Source organism: Oenanthe melanoleuca, chromosome 1 (genome assembly GCF_029582105.1).
Source record: "Oenanthe melanoleuca isolate GR-GAL-2019-014 chromosome 1, OMel1.0, whole genome shotgun sequence".
In the NCBI taxonomy this organism is placed as follows: Eukaryota; Metazoa; Chordata; class Aves; order Passeriformes; family Muscicapidae; genus Oenanthe; species Oenanthe melanoleuca.
Window position 1 is genome coordinate 57,461,868 of NC_079333.1, and position 20,816 is coordinate 57,482,683.

The 20,816-nt window shown below is 41.4% G+C and overlaps 1 protein-coding gene across 1 annotated transcript in view; it reads left to right on the forward strand.

Moving 5' to 3' along the window:
* The first annotated feature begins 740 nt into the window (after nt 1-740).
* PCDH17 (protocadherin 17) overlaps nt 741-20,816 on the forward strand; it is an 85,568-nt gene continuing 65,492 nt past the window's right edge. Inside the window, exons 1-2 of the mRNA XM_056501891.1 lie at nt 741-1,356; nt 2,629-6,139. Of these exons, the coding sequence (XP_056357866.1) occupies nt 3,512-6,139 (2,628 nt within the window). The 5' untranslated portion in view covers nt 741-1,356; nt 2,629-3,511. The remainder of the gene's footprint in view (nt 1,357-2,628; nt 6,140-20,816) is intronic.

Genomic DNA, 20,816 nt, shown 5'->3' on the forward strand with positions numbered 1-20,816 from the left:
TACGCAGGGGTGGAGAGCGGCCCTCCGGCAATCCGAGCACGCACCTTTCCAGCCTCAGTCCTCCCCCCGCCGCCCCGGCCGGGAGCCTCCCCTGCCGCCGGGGCGGGCGCGGGCGCTGCCGCGGCCCCCGGCCCCTCACGGCGCCGCCACCGCCCCGCTCCCCGCGGGCGGGGATGCGCTCCCGCCCTCGGGAGCTGCCCCTCGGGGAGGGAGACCCGCTCGGGGCGGCTCCCGCAGGGCCGGGGCTGAGGGGGCCGGGGTGTCCCCTCACGCACACCGCCCTTCTCTCGCCGCGCATCGCCGCGCCGGCGGCCACTCGGGGCCGTGCGGCGGAGTCAAGCGCTCGCCCTCGCAGCGCTTTGGGCGAGTTCGGGGGCGCCGCGTACCCCCCGCTCCCCCACCCGCCAGCGCGGAGGACTTGTTAGCACGCCGTGCGGATAAATAAACGAGGGGGCGGGAGGCGGGGGCGGGGGGCAGGCGGGGTGAGGGAGCGGCGGGGCCGGGGGGGGCCGGGGGCGCGGCGCTGCGGTGCGCGAGCGGCCAGACACCGCAACCCGCGCGAGCCGCTCGCGCGCCCCGCGTCCCCCGCCGAGCCCATCTAATCAATGACACCCAGCGCCCGCCGCGGCCCCGCCCCCCGCCGTCGCCCATTGGCCGGGCCGCGCCGGGGCCGGCCGGCGCCGCCGCCGCCGATTGGCTGGCGGGGAATCCGTATCAATGTTTAAGCCGCGGCGTGAGGTGAATAGAGGCAGTCGGCGAGCGGCGCTGGGCGAGCGCGGCGCGGCGCGGCGGCCCCGCGAGTGCTGCAGTGAGGGAGCGAGGAGGGGGGAAGAGGGGGAGAGAGAGAGAGCGAGGCAGAGCGCGGCTCCAACTGTTGAATTTCCACTGAATTCTCCACTTACCTGCGGGCGGCTGGTGAAATGGATCTGGTTTATCGGGGATCGGCGTTCGCTCCGCGTGCTGCCTGGCTAAGACTGGCGACCGTCTGTTTGCAAGGGGCCACCCATCAATGAGGCAGAGAAGAATATTTGCTTTTTCTTCTTTTGCGTTTGAAAAGCTCCCTGCCACACGTTGCAGAATTAACTGTGTACTTTGGGTCCGGACTCAAATAAAGGAGAAAAAAACAGTGCAGAACTGAGACTCGGAACTAGATCTGTGAGCTATGTATTGGAAACCTATGTTTTTATTGCTTTTTTTTTTTTTTCTTTTAATGTGAAAGATCTCTGATTTATTTCACACATAACACTGAGGAAAGGTGGTTAAAAACACTCAGCAAAGCAGGAGACAGACGCGCCTCTGTGCCAGTGAGTGGATAACAGCCTTGTTTTCCTGATCCTCAGTCTCCTGGAGAAAGAGGTATAGTAAAAGTGTAGCTGGATCCGACACCCCCACCTTCTAATTTTTTTTTCCTTTTTTTTTTTTTTAATCCCCTTCTTTCTTCCCTCCTCCCTCTCCAAAATATAAATCTGATTAAATTTTTTCCTGTCGGTAGAGTGAGTCAGAGAAGCGTTAGGAAGAAGCTGCAACTAATGTCTGTGAAGGGAGGAACATGAGGCGATAGTGAATGTGATTTGTTCCGCTGGATCTGACTCATCCAAGCAGATTGAAACACCTGCATTTCTGGATTTACCATTCATTTATTTCAGGTTGTTAAAAGAACCTGAAATAAAATTTTGCTACTCTTCCCCAGTATTTACCTATACACCGTATCGCTAGGAAAGGTGTATATCGGAGGGGGGAACGCATCTGGCGTTGCTGCCGCTCTTCTCCCCTGTACCAAGATGCTCAGAGACTGCTAAAGCTTTGAAAGGACTGCAAAAAAGGCATCACACTGATCGCGGAACTGCATAGGTTTTAATATCAGCTAATTAATCGATTAAAAGATCTCCCACTTTATTCATTGCCAGGATTGTTTTCCCTCTTCTTCTCCCCTCCCCTAAATGAAGAGGACTAGGTGGCAGTGTCATTGGAAGGAGACGCTGAATAGAAAGAAAAGAGAGGCACTTGATAGCGCAGCCCTGTGAATACAGAGACTGTTTCCCTTTTAGCGAGAGACTAAGAAAGAGAGAGAGTGTGTGTGTGTGTGTGGTGGCTTTTCTTTCTCCCCCCGCCCTCTCACCCCCTCTCTTGCTTTCTTCTTTTTTTTTTTTTTTTTTTTTTAAATCCATGCGTCCAGCCATGGGTTGCCTGTTGCTTTCCTCTCGGCATGAGAGAAAAGCAAACTGGATTTAAACTGCATCGAGAAAAGTGCAGCTCCTCAGACACGCATACGCACACACGCATAGATACACGGAGAGAAAGGATGTGGTGGTGGCGGCGGCTACTGGCCTGTCTTAAAGAAACCCAAGTGTGCTGCTGATTGGGCACGGTCTGAGCTTTCTCTCAAAAATATACATTTACTGCTAGTGATGACGGTCAGCTGGTGGGTTTCTTAATTTTTTTCACCCCAAAAGGACGGGTGGGAGGCTGGTAGTAGAGGGAGAGAAAGGAAGCTATAAATCCGAGCACTATTTTTTGCTGGGAGGGATGGTTTGGGTTTTGTTTTTTTTTGGTGTTTTTTTTTTTAATGTGTTTTGTTTTCCCCTCTTGCCCTGCAATCCTCATTCCTTGTCCCTCTGATTCGGGAAGGAAACAGTGACCCAGGGTATACGAGACAGAGAGGGGGGAAATACCGACGGCAGCGAGATGCAGCTCTCCGCCGCAAGCAATGCAAGATTAGATCTCTAAATGCAGCAAAACACTCCCTGAAAACCAACAACCCCGCGGTGCAATCAGACATTTCACTGCCGCTCACTGCACACGAAGAAGGTTTCAACAACAAGCTGAGACTTTTTTTTCCCTTCTGTCTTTCTCCTAACCCTCCATTCCATCAGTCGTATCACAAGCGATGAGTAGCAAATAAGCTTTTTTTTACCTCTGCTACAGACCTGTGACCACCCCCTTTTCCTATGTATATATAAGTACACACATTTAAAGAATATTTCTGATAGTCTTTAGAAAAACTACCACTGCCGCCGGTATTTTTATTATTGTTATTATTTTTATTATTCTTTGTACATCTGCGGGGATTCAAGGACCGGGAGCACATCACCTGCCCGGAGGAGAAGATCTTTTGCAAATTTTCTGATTTTTGAAACCCTCCCACTGCCGAAGTTGGACAGACGAAGTAACTGCGAGGGGACTGCAAGCACGGCAAGCTCTTGCTGAAACGCTGCCGAAGCTGCTCCCTCCCCTCCCCCCGACCCCCCCGACTGCTCCCTCCCTCTGAGCTACATGGTCTATTTGCTGCCTCTCATCCTGTGTCTCTGCAGATGTTTTAGAGCAACAGGTTCAGGAACTTGAAATATAGGGGTGGGGAAAGAGAAGGGAAAAAAAAAAAAAATCAAAACCAAAAAGGAAAGAGAAAAAGAACCGTCAGAGGAGGAACAACAACCCCAGCGCAGGAGGCAAAGAGGACGGGGACAGCCCTGGTCGTCACTGCTGCTCCTGCCGCCCCCACCCCTGCTCGGGGATGTACCTTTCCATTTGTTGCTTCTTCTTCTGCTGGGCTCCCGCCCTGTCGCTGAAGAACCTGAATTACTCGGTGCCGGAGGAGCAGGGAGCGGGCACGGTCATCGGGAACATCGGGCGCGATGCGCGGCTGGCGGCAGGCGCGGCGGGAGGCGGGATGCTGCCCGCCGAGCGTGGCGTTCCCGGCGGCGGCCCCGGCGGCAGCCGCGGCCCCAAGTCCACCTTCCGGGTGCTGGAGAACTCAGCCCCGCACCTCCTGGACGTGGACGGGGAGAGCGGGCTGCTCTACACCAAGCAGCGCATTGACCGTGAGGCGCTGTGCCGGCGCAGCGCCAAGTGCCAGCTGTCCCTCGAGGTGTTCGCCAATGACCAGGAGATCTGCATGATCAAAGTGGAGATTCAGGACCTGAACGACAACGCACCATCATTCCCCTCTGACCAAGTGGACATGGACATCTCCGAAAACGCTGCACCAGGCACCCGCTTTCCCCTCACCAGCGCCCACGACCCAGACGCTGGGGACAATGGTCTGCGCACCTACCTGCTCACTCGTGATGACTACGGCCTCTTCTCCCTCGATGTGAAGTCCCGTGGTGATGGCACAAAGTTTCCAGAGCTGGTCATCCAGAAGCCATTGGACCGTGAGGAGCAGAGTCACCACACCCTGGTGCTGACGGCACTGGACGGCGGTGACCCGCCACGCTCAGGGACAGTGCAGATCAATGTGCGCCTCATTGACTCCAATGACAACAGCCCCGTCTTTGAGGCAGCCTCCTATGTGGTCGAGCTGCCCGAGAACGCACCGCTAGGCACGGCAGTCATCGACCTCAACGCCACAGATGCTGATGAGGGCACCAACGGGGAGGTGCTCTACTCCTTCAGTGGCTACGCGCCTGAGCGCGTCCGTGACCTGTTTAGCATTGACCCACAGAGCGGCCTCATCCGTGTCAAGGGCAACCTGGACTATGAGGAGAGTGGCCTCATTGAGATAGATGTCCAAGCTCGGGACCTGGGGCCCAACCCCATCCCTGCTCACTGCAAGGTCACTGTCCGCCTCATCGACCGCAATGACAACGCTCCCACCATTGGCTTTGTCTCCGTGCGCCAGGGAGCTCTGAGCGAGGCTGCCCCACCGGGCACTGTCATTGCCCTGGTGCGGGTCACCGACCGCGACTCGGGCAAGAACGGGCAGCTCCAGTGTCGGGTGCTGGGCGGCGGCGGCGGGCCCGGTGCCGTTCCTTTCACCCTGGAGGAGAACTATGACAACTTCTACACTGTGGTCACTGACCGACCCTTGGACCGTGAGGCACAGGACGAGTACAATGTGACCATCGTGGCTCGTGATGGGGGCAATCCCCCACTTAACTCCACCAAGTCGTTTTCCGTCCGGATCCTTGATGAGAACGACAACCCGCCCCGCTTCAGCAAGAATCTGTACGTGTTGCAGGTGCCTGAGAACAACATCCCTGGAGAGTACCTGGGCTCAGTCTTGGCCCAGGATCCTGACTTGGGCCAAAATGGGACGGTGTCTTACTCCATTCTGCCCGGGCACGTGGGAGATGTCTCCATCTACACCTATGTCTCTGTCAACCCCACAAATGGTGCTATTTATGCCCTGAGGAGCTTCAACTATGAGCAGACGAAGCACTTTGAGTTCCGCGTGCTGGCCAAAGACTCGGGTTCACCCCACCGTGAGAGCAATGCCACAGTGCGCGTCACCGTGCTCGACGTCAACGACAACGCGCCCCTCATCGTGCTGCCTGCCCTCATCAACGACACTGCTGAGCTGCAGGTGCCACGCAATGCTGGCGTGGGCTACCCCGTGGGCACCGTCCGCGCCCTGGACAGTGACTTTGGGGAGAGTGGGCGCCTCACGTACGAGATTGTGGAAGGCAACGAGGAGCACCTCTTTGAGATGGACCCCACTAGTGGTGAGATACGCACCTTGCACCCCTACTGGGAGGAGCTCAGCCCTGTGGCTGAACTGGTGGTAAAAGTCAGTGACCATGGCAAGCCCAGCCTCTCTGCTGTGGCCAAGCTCATAGTCAGGGCCTTGGCGGGGCCCCTGCCCGAGGCTGGCGAGCCGCAGGTGAACGGCGAGCAGCATCGGCGGCCACACTGGGACTTGTCGCTGCCGCTGATTGTGACGCTGAGCACTGTCTCCATCATCTTGCTGGCTGCCATGATCACTATTGCTGTGAAGTGCAAGCGAGAGAACAAGGAGATCCGCACCTATAATTGTCGCATTGCCGAGTATAGCCACCCTCAGCTGGGAGGAGGGGGAGGCAGTGGCGGGGGAGGAGGAGGCAGTGGCAGTGGAGGGGGCAAGGGCAAGAAGAAGAAGATCAGCAAGAATGACATTATGCTGGTGCCCAGTGAGGGCGAGGACAGCCGGGGTCCCCTCAATGTCATGAACGTGGTGAGCAGCCCATCCCTGGCCACCTCACCCATGTACTTTGACTACCAGACCCGCCTGCCCCTCAGCTCTCCCAGGTCTGAGGTGATGTACCTGAAGCCCGCCTCCAACAACCTGACTGTACCCCAGGGACATGTGGGCTGCCACACCAGCTTCACAGGGCAAGGGACTAACGCCAGCGAGGCTCCCCCGAGCCGGATGTCCATAATTCAGGTAGGAGACTTTTAGAATACCCTGCACCTCACTTTAGACACTGGTTTAACTTTCCCTTTTGTCTGCAGTGCAATCTGCTGTAAGGCACCGCTGAAGGGACCAACATAAGTCACTGAAGAGAGGTGGACTTAATGAAAGTGGAACCAGACCACATCTGGTGGGTCTGGTTCTGCTGTCACATTGATGGTTCCCATGAGATCCAAAAGAAAATGCCCACTGAAACACAGACAGAGTTATGGCAGTGCCAAAGAGGTGCATGTGAGAGTGTGGGCAGGCATTTAGCTCATTTGAGGCACGATGGGGTATTTCCCCAGGAGACTGTGAGACAGAGGTGGGCACTTCCACAGGTTTCATTTCTCTTTGGTTTGGGGTGGAGAAGAGGGGGGGCATTTCTAAAGTGGTCATACCACCTGCAGTAACTAACAGGACAGGGAAGAAACTGCACACTGAGGACATCTATTGCAGCAGTGTATTATAGCCCTACAATCTTGTATATAAATATGAGCAATCGTTCCAATACATATGTTTTATTTTTTTTTAAATTTTCTTCTTCAGAATATATATCCATAAATATATTTTTTGACAGCATCATTGGGGCCCCATTGCCTCCTCCTCTCCCCATAAACAACTAAAATTTCAGTGCTGAAAATTATGCTTAGTCAAATAGAAAGAAAATGTATGTGGTGACTCCCTCCTACCTCCAAATGTTAACAAAACTCACATCCTGTCATAAACCAGCAAAACAACTAGTCAGATTTCCAGTAGCCTGAGTCAACATTGATGATTGATTTATAGTGAAAGACTTACACACTCTGTCTTCTACCAAAGCTCATTTAGAAATTGTAGCTGGGCTGCATTCTGCTGCCAATTATATCCACACTGTCCTCTACTGACTTTTCTGAATGTGAGAAATGGCAGAATTTGGACCATTGGATATAGGATACTAATCAAAGAATGACTTAATTTTTAGCAGGTAGTTTAAAGTCCAAACTCAGAAGATTTATTTCAGAGCAGTGAACTTGCAGAGTGAAGGTGAGGGCAGAAATTGGCTCCAGTTGATTTAATTTAGAGTATTACTTCATGATTAATGCAGCTTAATGTTCAAACACTACAGGTATGTTCCAAAGTGATTTTTAACGTTCAGATTGAAAGCAGGCTCTGGATAATGACTATTAAATATATTTGAAATGTCATATCTGTTTTATCCTGTGGTTCTCCTGATATGCTGTTCTGAGTCATAGGGGAATGAGCTGAGTGTATCAGAAGTGACAGAGACTCATTTTGTGTATGCAGCTAGTGGGGAAGATGTTGCACTGTAGTCATTTGATGTACCTGAAGAAGATTCATAATACCTTGGAGTTACCATGCCCTGTGATCTGTGAACTCCAAATGTTCTACTTGCCAGCTGTATCTAATATTTTAAACTGAATAGAAATGGCCAATGGTAATTGACAGTTTAAAGAACCAGAATTCAAATAACCAATGATCTGGAAATGGAACATTTATAACTGGTGAAAAAAAAATAAAAAAAAAATTAAAAGGCTGCCTGTACAAGGTCACTGTAAACTAATTCTCAAGCGACTATTGAGTTATGTCACAGGAACAATTTCATTTTATGCCTATCATGAATTTGTGTTTTTATCAATTAGGTGAGAAGAGCAATACTTCAAATCTGAAATTGATTTTAACAAAAAGTGACACTTTAGGAAAGAGTTTAGGTTAGGGCACAACCGGAGATAATTTGATTTATTATTCATGCTTTAAAAAACAAATAACTTTCCATGGCACTTGTTTAAGTAATGTCAACTTTTTTTTAATTGTAAAATGGAGTTGTCAGAGAGCTAAAAAAAGAAACACTCCACATTTTTCTTACTGACAAGTGTAATAGTTACTAAAAGACAGAAAATTATACTTTCCTACAACCATGTAATGTCTATATAAAGCAATTAATGTATTGATGCTACTGAATAGTAAAGTTTCAATTGTAGTGTAAAATCCCTATGGAAAATATGATTCCTTCTTTTTTACAGTGTTCCCTGTATAAGATCAATAATTTTTTTTTTTTTTTTCCTGAGATCTATATAAAGCTAAAAGAGGAATTTCCTCCCTTAAAAAGTGTGTTGTGGTTTCTATGAGAGGTTTGATTATGACAGCTATGGAAAATATAACTGAAACTCTTCATAACATATACTGGTATATTTAATACTGGTCTTGTTTTTCCTCATTATTTACACAGAGTGTTTTGGAGGTTTGCATGGTCCAGTCAGTGGATTAGAAAACACTCAGTTTTACCTGGTGTACAACCTGTTCAAGCATATTTATTGATACTATATTTTGTAGTTGTATTGGCAAAACAGACACAGTAAGAAACTGTGTAGTTGATTTCTATTTAGAAAAGACTCTGATTTAAAGTAGCTAAAGGGGAAAATTGATCCTCTTCACTGTACTTCTGCATTACTAAAATACATTTTGTATTCTCCATCTCCACATCCCTGGAGTAAATTTTATATAAAATTTGCATTTAGAATGTAGGCACTACTTTATGTCTGGTCCTGTACTTCTGCTTCATGTAAAATTTAAACTGCAGACTTAAGGAGAAATAATAAAGGATCAGCCCTCTCTCTGGATCTGCTATATCTTTAATCACTCCAAGTAACCTGTGTCTGCATATGTAAATTACACAGTTAGGCATAAAAGGTGTAGGCAGTGGGGAAAAAAAAAAAAAGGCACAATATTCAGCTGCTTTATCATCTCTTTTACTTAATAACCCAGTTAAGCAATTTTCCTCAGTACCTCAGTAAGGGTAATGTAAACAATTGTGTAAGGGTCCTCTAACAAATGTTCCCATTAGTTTTTACAGATATAGTTTGAAACATGATAATCCCATACTGTAATTCATACTATGGAACTGCATTTCTTCTTTCTCATTTTCTCAACCACTGTTTAATGGCACAATCCTCTACATGCATGCTGAATATTATATTATTACTTAGTACATCCAATTGATTCCATAAATATTTAATAGAAAATAAATAATTTCTTTCTTAGTAAGATCCAAATTTTCTCACTCTTATTAGAAGTGCATAATATTTTTTATTCCTTTCACTTACTAATAAGACCTAGTGAAGCCAGTGGGCCTTATGGTTCCCTTATTTCTCATGATTAGTATTTTACTCTACAGATAGCCCCATTTACATCAACAAATACCTGTGGAGTAAAGTGTTACTTAGTGGCTAGGGATTTCAGACTGACCCAAAAGGACTGGCAGTTAAATGAAATACTTCCTGATATGGGTAAGAGTGCTGTAATCTTGTCTCTCTTTAAGTGACTTCTGTTGCACACTAATCACAAATTTGACAGCTTGTGTGTTTCCTCACTACTTTGCAGCATTCACCAATGTACCACAGTTGCATGTGTTACTTCTGTATGAGTCAATTAACTTCTTCAGTACCACAAAAATTAATTTAAACATGCATACATACATATATGTATAAAATGTTGGATGGGCAGACAAGAATGCTGCATACATTGGTGCCAAGAGTATTGCATGTTCTTATGCCCTCTGAAGATTGACCATTTGTGATTCCATGCCCACCTGAGATTGATGTGTATTGAGAATAGTGTATGAATTAGTAACACACTGGGAAGTTACACATCTACACTTTAGCATGTTTCATTGTTCTTAACTTCAGCAACGGTTTCCTAAAGATACTTTAGAAACAGTGATTTCAAACAAAAGTCTGTTAAAAATATTTAAACATAGAGCAATGCTGTACAATTCTCGTTGCCAGGGTCAAAATTCCATGTGACCTTTAAATCACTTCAGATCCAAACTATTAATTTTTACTGGGGAGAAGGAAAGCAGGAGAAAATGGAAACTCATCATGGCTGAAAGAAGATTTCTGTTCACTCTAGACCTTAAAGACTACTGAGAAAATTTGGTTGATCTCATTTTGGTGACCTACTCACCTGACTAAAAGAAACAGAAATTTGCTTTATTTTGAAGTTCAGACCTCGGAGATAAACTTACTAACATATACATATGTGTATCTCTCCTACCAAAATTCTGAGTTAGTTTGCCTTTCCCTATGTGAACAAGTCACACCTCATTCTTGCTGATTTCCAGTAGGTAAGAGTGGATGGATAAAGGAAAACAAATAGTTTCTTTACACAAGCAGGTTCTAGAAACAGGTTCCTCAAAGTGACATATCAGTAGTGTAGAAATTTTCAATTTTCAATTTGCAGGTAGTGTTGATCATCCTAGAGATTATTTATTGCTATACTTGTGGTGCAATTGGGGAATTTTGTAAATGTATCAGGAATAAGGTGGGTGTAAATAAAAAAAGATGTGGTCACAGCTTTTGTTAAACAACAGCTAAAAATGAATGACTCTGCTGAAAGAAGCTCTCAGCTGGGAATCGCTGTATCTGCTGTACCAGGCACTCCCACAGCATTTCAGATAGAGTACAGATCATTCTTAATACCTCAGCCACCTGATGTTTATGATGTGTCAATGGATTAATGTCATGTCCCAGTGCAACTTCATCGCCAGGTGTCTACTAGTACCTAAGAAAATTGAGTCTTCATGGGAAATAAAAAACCATGAACCGTATTAGTGCTGCTCTGTCTTTAAATATGCTATTTCATACTTTGAGAAACTTCTGCTCAGAAATTGTAACATTACAAAAAGAAATCTGGAGCTGCAACATATAAGGAGAAGCAGCTTTCATGACAGAAGTTGCACTCATCCTCGGTGACTTAAATTCCTATCAGAAAACATAGGTATAATTTTTAAATTTTTTTATATCTCCCATTTCAACAGAGAAGTACTATTTCCTGTTCTCACTAGAACTAGAACAAGACAACATTTTGCATTAAGAGTATACTAGAGCAGTTCTAAACATTTGTAAGTTTGCAGATTTGATTCCAAAGATTCACAGCTGCATATTCTAGGGCTGTATCTAAAGACACTAAGTTGTGAGATGCAGCTCTTGAACTACCTGCCTAGGTATCATTATTGTAGCTTTAACAGTGTTTTGCAAGGCTAGATGTCTTGTGAAATAATTCTTCTGAATGCTTGCATTGTGTAAATACAATCTATAGTTTTGTGTACAGCCTGATTTTGTGTTCTGCATCTTTAGTTTAATTCGGTGGATGAAATCCATCCTAAAATGTGAGAATTTCAGGACAAAACCTTTCCTATGCTTCCATGAAGCTTTTTTTTTTTTTTTTTCTTTTGTGAAGATGGACTGCACAGTATGGTTACACAAAACACATACATTTTAGGACCAGATCTGGCAACACACCACTCGCTGTGGCATCTGCACTGGCTGCTGAAATAGAAAAAGGAAGCAGAATTGAACTCCTTTTTTGTGTTACATCTGTTCTGGTCTTGATCTTGAATTCATTGCTGGTGATATTTACAGCACTCTTATTTTAAAAGGATCATTCTTGATGTACAAGTCCATTTGAAATGGAAAGAACTTTCCAAGATGAAGAGCTGTAATAAAGAGCAATAAAAATAATACAGAAAAAACAATTGAGGAGTCTAAAGTGGAATATACATATTATGAAAAGGAAAACAGTCTTTCCAGAACTGAAATTCTTGTTAACAAAAAACTAAGAATAATAATATATCTGTAGAACTTGCTGTTTTATAAAATATGTGAAACAAGTTATACAAGATTGACTCTCACAGCTCTCAACTTCTCTTAAAGTTACCTGAGCTTTCCGAATCTTCGTGTTCACTGTCATACCTACCTTAGGTGGAAAAATCCCTACAAATTTGTGATTACAGTGCAATTTCAATGACTGATCAATCCTTTGAAAAGTTATCTTTAACAACATATTTTCTCAAGTTTTTATTATCCTTACCCATGTTGATGAAAAGGCCTGTTCTTACTCATAAATAGCATAATTTTGACTTAATAAATTATTTTAATTCAAGTGTGAATTGTGACTAACACCTCTGTGGAATGCAGCTAAGAATAGTATGATTGGGCCCTTCATTCTGAGGTTTGAGATTTTTGTGGGTTTTTTTATTACAGCATCTTTACAAGAATGATTAAGGAGACTGGAATTTAGATGTTTTTGTAACTATGATGCAAATTGTAACACAGAAACATAGAATGGTTTAAGTTGGGCAATACGATCAAGTCCGATGGTTAACCCAGTATAATCATGTGTACAGTGGAAAAGAAATCAAATACTCCATTGACTATATTGCTGAACATATGTTATCACATGTTTTCCTGTACTTTTGAAGCTGTGATTAATGCAGCGTCATTGTTAAAACTCAGCAAATATTTTTACATGGAAAATTAGCAATAGGTATGCTTGAAATATTCACAAATATTACTTGGTATTAAGAAAAAATAGATATAACCTGGTTTCTCTGATAAGACAAAAGTGTCATTAAAATAATTCCTCCCAAGTCACAACATCTGGATGTGAACCAGCTGGGATTTTATTTTTAAAAAATAGTATTTTTGTCTTTTTTCTATGGCATTTTTTCTTTCTCTTCACTACCTTCCTTCCCAGGAAGCATTAACATACCAGCTAATATTTACATGTATGTGTCTAAATATCATGCTTAATTTTTCTTTCTTTCATTTTTTCTACAAAATTTAAAAATATCAAGTTAAATTTAGTTAAGTTTTAGCTTAACTAAACGTTTGCCATGCAAGGCACTCATTCTACATACAAAAAGTGCATGTATGTGGGTTGTTTTTTTGGATTTGGTTTGGGTTTTTTTTCTGAAAAAAACATCTATGTTGCATGGCAGAATTCTTCAGATACTTCTTCAAGCCTGAGGATTACCTGCATGTATGAAGAAAAGACACTGGTATTAATGTTTCCCAATAGGTAAAAAAATTCAGTGATGAGAACTTAAACAAGGATTTGTGGACCAGAGCAGAAACACAGATCTGTTTTTATCTTTAAAATATAGAAGCAATCTTCTGATGCCAAAAGGTCAGTGTAGAGCAGTTGGGACAAATTTTTGCAGCAGATAGCCTGAAAGCTTTATGCTTTCAATTGTATGGCTTACTTCAGCTGTAAGAGAAGTGGTAAAATTAATGCTAAAGGGTTCAAAAATACAGGAAACAAGTAAAACTCTCAGGGGACTGCAGGCTCTTGCCTTAATAGAAAAAAGAAGAAAAAGGAAAGAAATAGGAAAAAGGTACTACGAAGGTCTGACAAAATGACTGAGGAAAAAAGTTCCTTGAATTAAAGTGTTTTATTTGTTAAGTTTTTAAGAGGACACCAAGGATATTAACTAGTCACTGCTTTTGTTGATGAGGTGAAACAGAGTAATGTGCAGCTACATATTTCTTAGCCAGGATGCATTCTAAACCCTCCTAATCTATTTGACATAGTGTAACCTTTGTTTTTCAGTCTGCTGTAGACTTTTTTTTTTAACAGTTGAAAATTCTGGATTAATTACTGTAAATCCTATGAGAAAGAAAAAAGTGAATTATTAAGAATTTTAGATAAAATATTCAGTATTGAGTACTACATTCAAGAACAAGCAAATTCTTATGAATGTCCCTGTTAATTAGAATATTAGACAGTGCTTTAAATTACCTTCTTGAGCAGTCATATATTTTCTAGCTAAATCCCAAAGGCCACTGATACAGTTTCTTCTTAATAAGGTCACACAAGAACCATCTCTTTCTCCTACTGTTTTGCTTCCACTAGGTAGTGGTATTACCTGTACAGAAAGGTTAGATCAATTCATCCACTTTCTTGACATGAGATGTGTTATTTTTTGGTCCTCAAAGCTGAGGAACCCCTCTGCATATAAAGAGAAAACTGCATAGTTTCAGCCAATTATTAGTGTTATTTTTACAGAGGGACAACATAAAGATAAATTTGTGTCTTGCTTTGGTTCACTGAGGGGATATCTCCTTTTCTAGCCCTCAAGGCAGTCAGTCCCATACTGGTTTGTTTTTCAATATAATAAGGTATAAGCAATCTAGGCATGTTAAGTCCTTCAAATTAAGATATTTGACTTTAGCCATGGACCTTTTTGCTGGCTTTGTGGCATATGATCAGAGTTTCTCACATTCATAAAATACTTTAACCCGTAACAGAAAAGTTCCTAATCTTCTCCTGTTCCCTGCTGGGTGGCTTTGTGTAGCAGTGTCTGTGGCCTGCCAAGAGAGAACTCCAAAGGGGAAAGGAAAAGTCTTGTCATGAGATGCAAATGCATAATTTCAGCTGTGTGGGTGAGACCTCTAATCCATGCATTGTAGGTTCTTGCAGTGAGAGTCATGCAGAATTATTTTCATAGGGTGGTTCAGACCATCCACTGATCTGTGTTCAACATGTGTGCATTGCCTGTACTGCTTCTAGTGACACTGTGATTACTCCTATTTCCAGTCCTTTCCCTGGAACACTTCCAGGCAGTTTTATTATATTGAAATGGTTCTTACAGTTCATTGAACATCCAGCATAATACTGTTGAATATGATCGGTGCATGTGCACATATTTATTAAAACAAAAAAATCGGGCAGTTAAACCACATAATTATGGGAAAATGAATCATAACAATAAAAGACCATTTAAGTTAACAAGCTTTGTGATCAAAGAACAAATACAGGTTAGATAAATGAGACTCTACATGTAACTAATCTACATAAATAAGCTTTGGTCTGATTAGAGAATGGGAATATATTAAAATAATCCTAAAGTATTGAAAAAGTATTTTACTTTAGTACTTTTATCATTTCTAGTTTAATTTCATAATATTTGTAACCATTTCCACTCTATAAAAAGAGCTAAGTGATAAAGTACTTTTACATGCTTTTATTTTTTTATTAACAATGTTAACAGTGCAAAAAAAGTCTAAACTAATATGAGTAAACAAAATAACATCATAAGTTTTCATTCCGGTTTGAATGTGTTGTGTGTCAAAAACATAAAGCATTTTTTAATGTCTTAATTTTAATTTTTTTATGTGGCAATGTTTTTTGATTGATTTTTAATTAAAGAAAAACATTAGAGGGAACATTTAAAGGACAATTTCTTGTTTACTGTCTTTATCAGCAGAGAGCAGCCTTTGTAGTGTTTGAAAGCTGGTGCATTAAAAATCAATTTCAAGTCTTCAAAGCTGTAAACTATTGCTTGCTTTGTAGATATATACTGTTTTTAAAACCATTGGAAGCACAGTTGACAATTGAATTAAAACAATAGGTAAATAATGGTTTCATGAACATTTGAAGGATTTTAATGTATTTTTAATAATAGCTACAGGAATTTTTTTATAGTGACAGACATGTGAATAACAATTTGCAGCTTTTAAATGCATGATTTCTTCCTAAAGACAGATTTTTGCATTCTTTTATTAAGAGAATGTTGTTTTAAACTTCTCTTGGTGTTATTCTGTTGTTTTTACTGAATACCATGATTCAAACACAGAACATGTCAGTCAGTTTCTTTACTCACTATATTTCTGTCTCGCTCTTTGCTGATTGCTAAGCAACCACTTATGATTGTTTAGCTAGGAATCAGTTTAAAAAAACGGTGAGCTGAAGTGGGCTAAACAAATGTTCATTAATTCTTAATGAAAATATTTAAATTCTATAAAATTTTAAAAATAACAAAGAAAAGAACACTGTTTTAACAATGTACCTCAGATTCAGCACTTGAGTGACTACCAGCAGTGTAAAAAACGGTCTTTTTGTGCTAATCTAGAAAAAAGCATGTCCTCAGTCAGTGCATGAGTAATTGTCAGGCCTGTGGAAATATACATACATATGTGTAATTAAATGAATATTATTTCTTTCAGGGCAGGATCCTTAAAACACTTATTCAGTGGTCATTTTAATTCAGGTCAATAGAACCATAAAATTAAACAGATCATTTACAGGTATGGAGTCAATTGAATCTGTTAGTTTTTGTTACCTGCACTTCTCCCTGTTGCTTCTCTCCTTTGCTTTAAGAGCACCACAAAGCTGCAAAAGCTGTTAGTTTCACTTAGCCTCCAACTGCATTTCTCATATTCTGTTGAGATAGTCCTGATGTGTTGCTTTCTTGCAGACTTGAGTAATTTGATATGCAGATTTGAAGATCATAAAAACAATCCTGCTTTGATGATCATGAGCCAGATTATCTAGCCACAGCTGTAGAGTACCAAGTGTGTTCTTTTGTGATCCCTTCATCGTTTCAGTGGATCAAATGACAATAAGAATATAGTGGAATTTAGAGTGCTTGTGAAATAATGAAATTAAAAGCCTTTTTAAAATGACAACCACGAAGCCTTAGAAACTATTACATTTCTAGGCTATGGGCCAGATAATGTAACTGTGTGTACACATGAATATGTGGATATGCACAGAAAAGAGAGCAGAATGGAATCAAAAGAACCATCTAGATGGATAAAAGGCATTATTAATTAGTAATATGCATCTAATTATTTTTTTTATTTATTGTGTATGATCTGTACAGAGCTGTGTAGCAGTGTTTTGGAAGATGCTGTCAATCTGCACCTTTTGCTGCAAACTAGAAAGCATTCAAGTTTAGAGACAAATGGTGTTGTCATTTTTTTCCTGAGGCAAGAGTAGGTAAGGAAGGACCTTATTTTCCACTTCATGCTGGAATTCTGCTATCAAACTTCAGGACTGAGTGATGATTAAAGGGAAGTACAATGCATGCAACATGTGAAAAGAAACAGCACTTAACTGATCCCATGGACTGCGTTAGTTATTAAAAAGCACATGATAATTTGCATCTCATGGCTCCAAGACAGGAAATGTATCAGTCAGCACTGTATCTGTTGGGTGAAAAGGAGGTGAAAACGAGATGTTTGTTATTTCTTTCAATATACAGTCTTCATTTTGTCTAAATCTCTGCATGTATTTTGTCTACTTAAAAACACATGTAGCTTCTTTTTAGGTGTAACAGGCGATACTTTTGCAAGGGGCAGAAGCAACTGCATCAATTTATTTTGATATTTATTCATTGGCCACCACATACATGATCTTGCAATGATGTCTTGTAACAAAATAATAATATCTTCAAGTGTGAAAGTACTTTCCTGGGCTCATTTATTTCAAACAGCCTTCCAGAATTTTGAAGAGAACTTTAATTTCAGTTAATTTAGTATATGTGTAGACCACATACCTTTCCTCCATCCCCTGATACTGGCAAAGGAAACTTAGGAATGAGTATCTAGATTTCCAGATTTTGACCTACTTGTAAAGCAAGAGGAAGCTGTGTCTATTAAACAAATATACACTTCAGGAATTTTGGTTTGCAATGGCAAAAATATTTAGATAAATTGCTTGCAGTCATGCTGGTCTTGCTGATACCTGTGAATGAAGAAATAGGCACACATGCTGAATAGCCATGGGAGAAGATTTTTTAAGGGAAAGTTTTTGTTCCGATTTAAGTTTTGGGTTTTCTGTAGTGTTTTATAATAAAGACAATTACATAGTAATTTGGGTTAGAATGCATGCCCAGTTCCCCATCTCAAAACCCAATTTGTTACTACCTGTGGCTATTTCTATTAAAAAAGAAACATAATTACTATGAGTCTCAGCAGTCTAAGAGTAAATTTTTGCAATTACAATACTCCCCTTGGGCAGATATATGAAAATGGCAGATTAATTCCTGCCAGTCTATTCCTTGCACATTCTTAAGGTTACTGGTAGCTTGGACTATCATTATATTGGTGCTGTTTATTATCCTGTGTCTAAGGTTAAAGAAGGAATGCTACCATTAACCTTCAGGACTAGGATGCTATACCACTGCCTTACAGAGTCTCTGTGTTGAAATGTGATCCACAGCATCCTAGGAGCATGATACTAATTCTGTTTTCATGGAAAGTGAATGATTTTGCTGTTGATTTTAGCACAGTTTGGAAGGGTATTTTGTGTCTAATTGGTTTATGCCTCAAAAGAGTTAAATAGAAACACCAAACAAACTCAAGTTTAGTCATTCTTAGGAGTTTATCAGGACATTAATAAAGCTGCATGTGAACTGAAAAATGTGGTAGTTCCTTAATATTTTATAGCTTTTATTGTATCCCAAACAGCACAATGCGATGAAACACCAGTAAACTAAGATGGACCTGAAATTAGTTAAATGAACAAATTCCCATGGAAATAATTCATCTTCTAGTGGGTTTTTCTACCTGAAGACAAGTTTTGAGGTCACATGAGTAAATGCATTGCATGCAAAAGCTGTGCTCCTGAAGATCACTCTCTGCAGCTAAGCACGTAACTCCATGTTGAATTCCAATGAAGTTGGAAGTTGGTGTGGCTTTATGTGGGCTCATGATCCACCTGCAGGGAGCAGCATTAGTCTGTGTTGCACATGATCTGGTTTGACTATCCAGGAAGACCAGTATGAACAATCTCATGTTATTTTTTTCATTTTGCATGAATTTCTGTTTGAAATTTCTTTCCCTGCACCTGTAGTGTTTTCTTTCCCACTTTGAAAGAGGTTTCCACATACACAGGCTTCTGAATGTCAACTTGGGGACTTTTGTGATGTGAACATTATTTAGAGAAGGTTTCATTAAATGTTTCCTTTGAGAGGTCATAAATACAAGTTTAAAAAGTAAAATATATATACATCCTTCAGTTGATGTTCAATGCATTCCACTTTGGACAAAAGTGCTCGCATACTGGGTTAGCATCCTGCTAATTAGATAGAGAGGAAGTCCATAATTAAATCTCTGTATTCTAACAAACCCCTTAGTCAAATATTAGCATTCATGTTCAGTCACTCTATCCCTGGTGAAACCTACAGCAGTGTCCTAGATATTGACAAGCCAAAACTGCTTTGGAACAGAAAGATGACTTTATCTAATCCTGTAATCTGTGCAGGGACCATATCTGATGTGGATCTTTCCTAATTTTACAGAAAGATCTGGTTTCAGAGTCTTGATATGGCAAGTCATAATGAGAAGGGCAATCCACTACTCTTTTTTCCCAGTCTTTTAAGAATATACAAGTCAAAGTCAGCTTCTAAATACCTGTGAAGTTAGAGATTACCTGTGGCAATCCTTACTAAGTGGGTTTTGTGTCCTAAATGACGTGATCCTATAAGGATGGGTAGCTATTTTTTCTTTTGCTTGTTTTGAATCAATTTAATATAGAATCCTGTCAGAAGACATTGCATAGGTCAACATTGAAGTGACAAAGTTGTGGATACATGCACACAACCCTGTATCAGAATAGCCTTATTTTTTTCTGTCCAAGTCTACCTGACCACTGCTGCTCTACTCATGGTGTAATGGTGTATTCAATCAAACTTTCCATTTTATGAGGTACCTCATCATAGACACATGACTGTTATGACTTTAAAAATATATTTAGGGACAGAAGCTCTTGCTAAATTTGTGCAAGCCTAAATTATTTATCTTATGTCACAAATAATAAATCAACTCATCACCATTTTACAGTTGAAAATCTCCTTGCATGGCCCGTGTGAGTCTGTAAAGCTTGATGATCTACTATTCTGTCATAAATTCAGCCATTATTTTGGCAGCATATTTAGTGCTTTCCTAGTGCTTAGAGGAAATAATTATGCAAAGGTATTTGTGTGAAAATAGGGCTTTGTATCTTGTCACAAAACGTTTAGAGACTACCTTGTTGAGTATTTTTAACAAAAAGTTGAAATAAAGAGTTGCATGACCTAAATAAGAAATGAGACAGAAACTTTTAACATAAGTTTAACATCTGTGATTTTCTTCTGGATTCGGAATTTAAGGGAATCATTGCTTTTCTGGTGCAGGATTTTAGAAAGAGAAAGAGGTGGCTTTAAAGGAAAGGAGTTGATCTAGATTTACCCCTTTTTTCTGATCACCACCTAGGAAGAAAGCTTCAGTGTTCCTCTTTGTGTGTGTTTTCTGTGCAGGCAGTGTGGCTTCAGAACCAAATCCTGCTCCATCTTTCTTGCTAATTTCTTTCACTCTGTAGGGAAGAAACACAGAGCTGAAATTTTGTGCCACATGCAGCATTTGCTGCCTAGCTAATCACCTTTCCCTGTCACTGCCATTACAAATCTGTTCAAATGCAACTTTCTTCAGCATCCAACATATGTATCTGTGGGAATGTAGCACGCTATGTAAAGGCTCGCTTAGCTGGTAATTGAAATAAGCAGACTGATCCAAGGGCTATTGAGACCAGTTTGAAAACACCCATTGATTTCACTGGACCTCAGGTCATGGCTTGTGGGAGTTTTATTGTTGCCTTTAGTGAGAGTATGGGTTGGACAGAAAAAGGTAAACATACTGGAGAGATGTTAACACAAAGTTAACAGATTTTAAATATCCAATGTCTCTGTTTTCTCCTTACTAAATATGATGAGTACAAAACAGATTAACAGTGTTAAAAGGCCATAATTTGTCCTCCTTCTCCACCATCCAGTACTGCAGTGTTTATAAGCTTTTATTTGTTCAGAAAACATTTCGGTTATGTTGCTCTTAGAAACAGGAAATTAGCAGTGGTAAGAATAGGACAAATTTCACTTTGCTTAATGGCTTCACTAGGAATTCCTGCTAGGTAAGAGTTTTCAGATGTGTCTCAAAATTAAAAAAAATTTCCAGGACATCAAAATTGCACTGCAGAATGTAAAAGAAAGGAAAGAGAGAAAGAGAGAAAGAGAGAAAGGGAGAAAGAGAGAAAGAGAGAAAGAAAGAGAGAAAGATAGAGAGAAAAAGGAAGA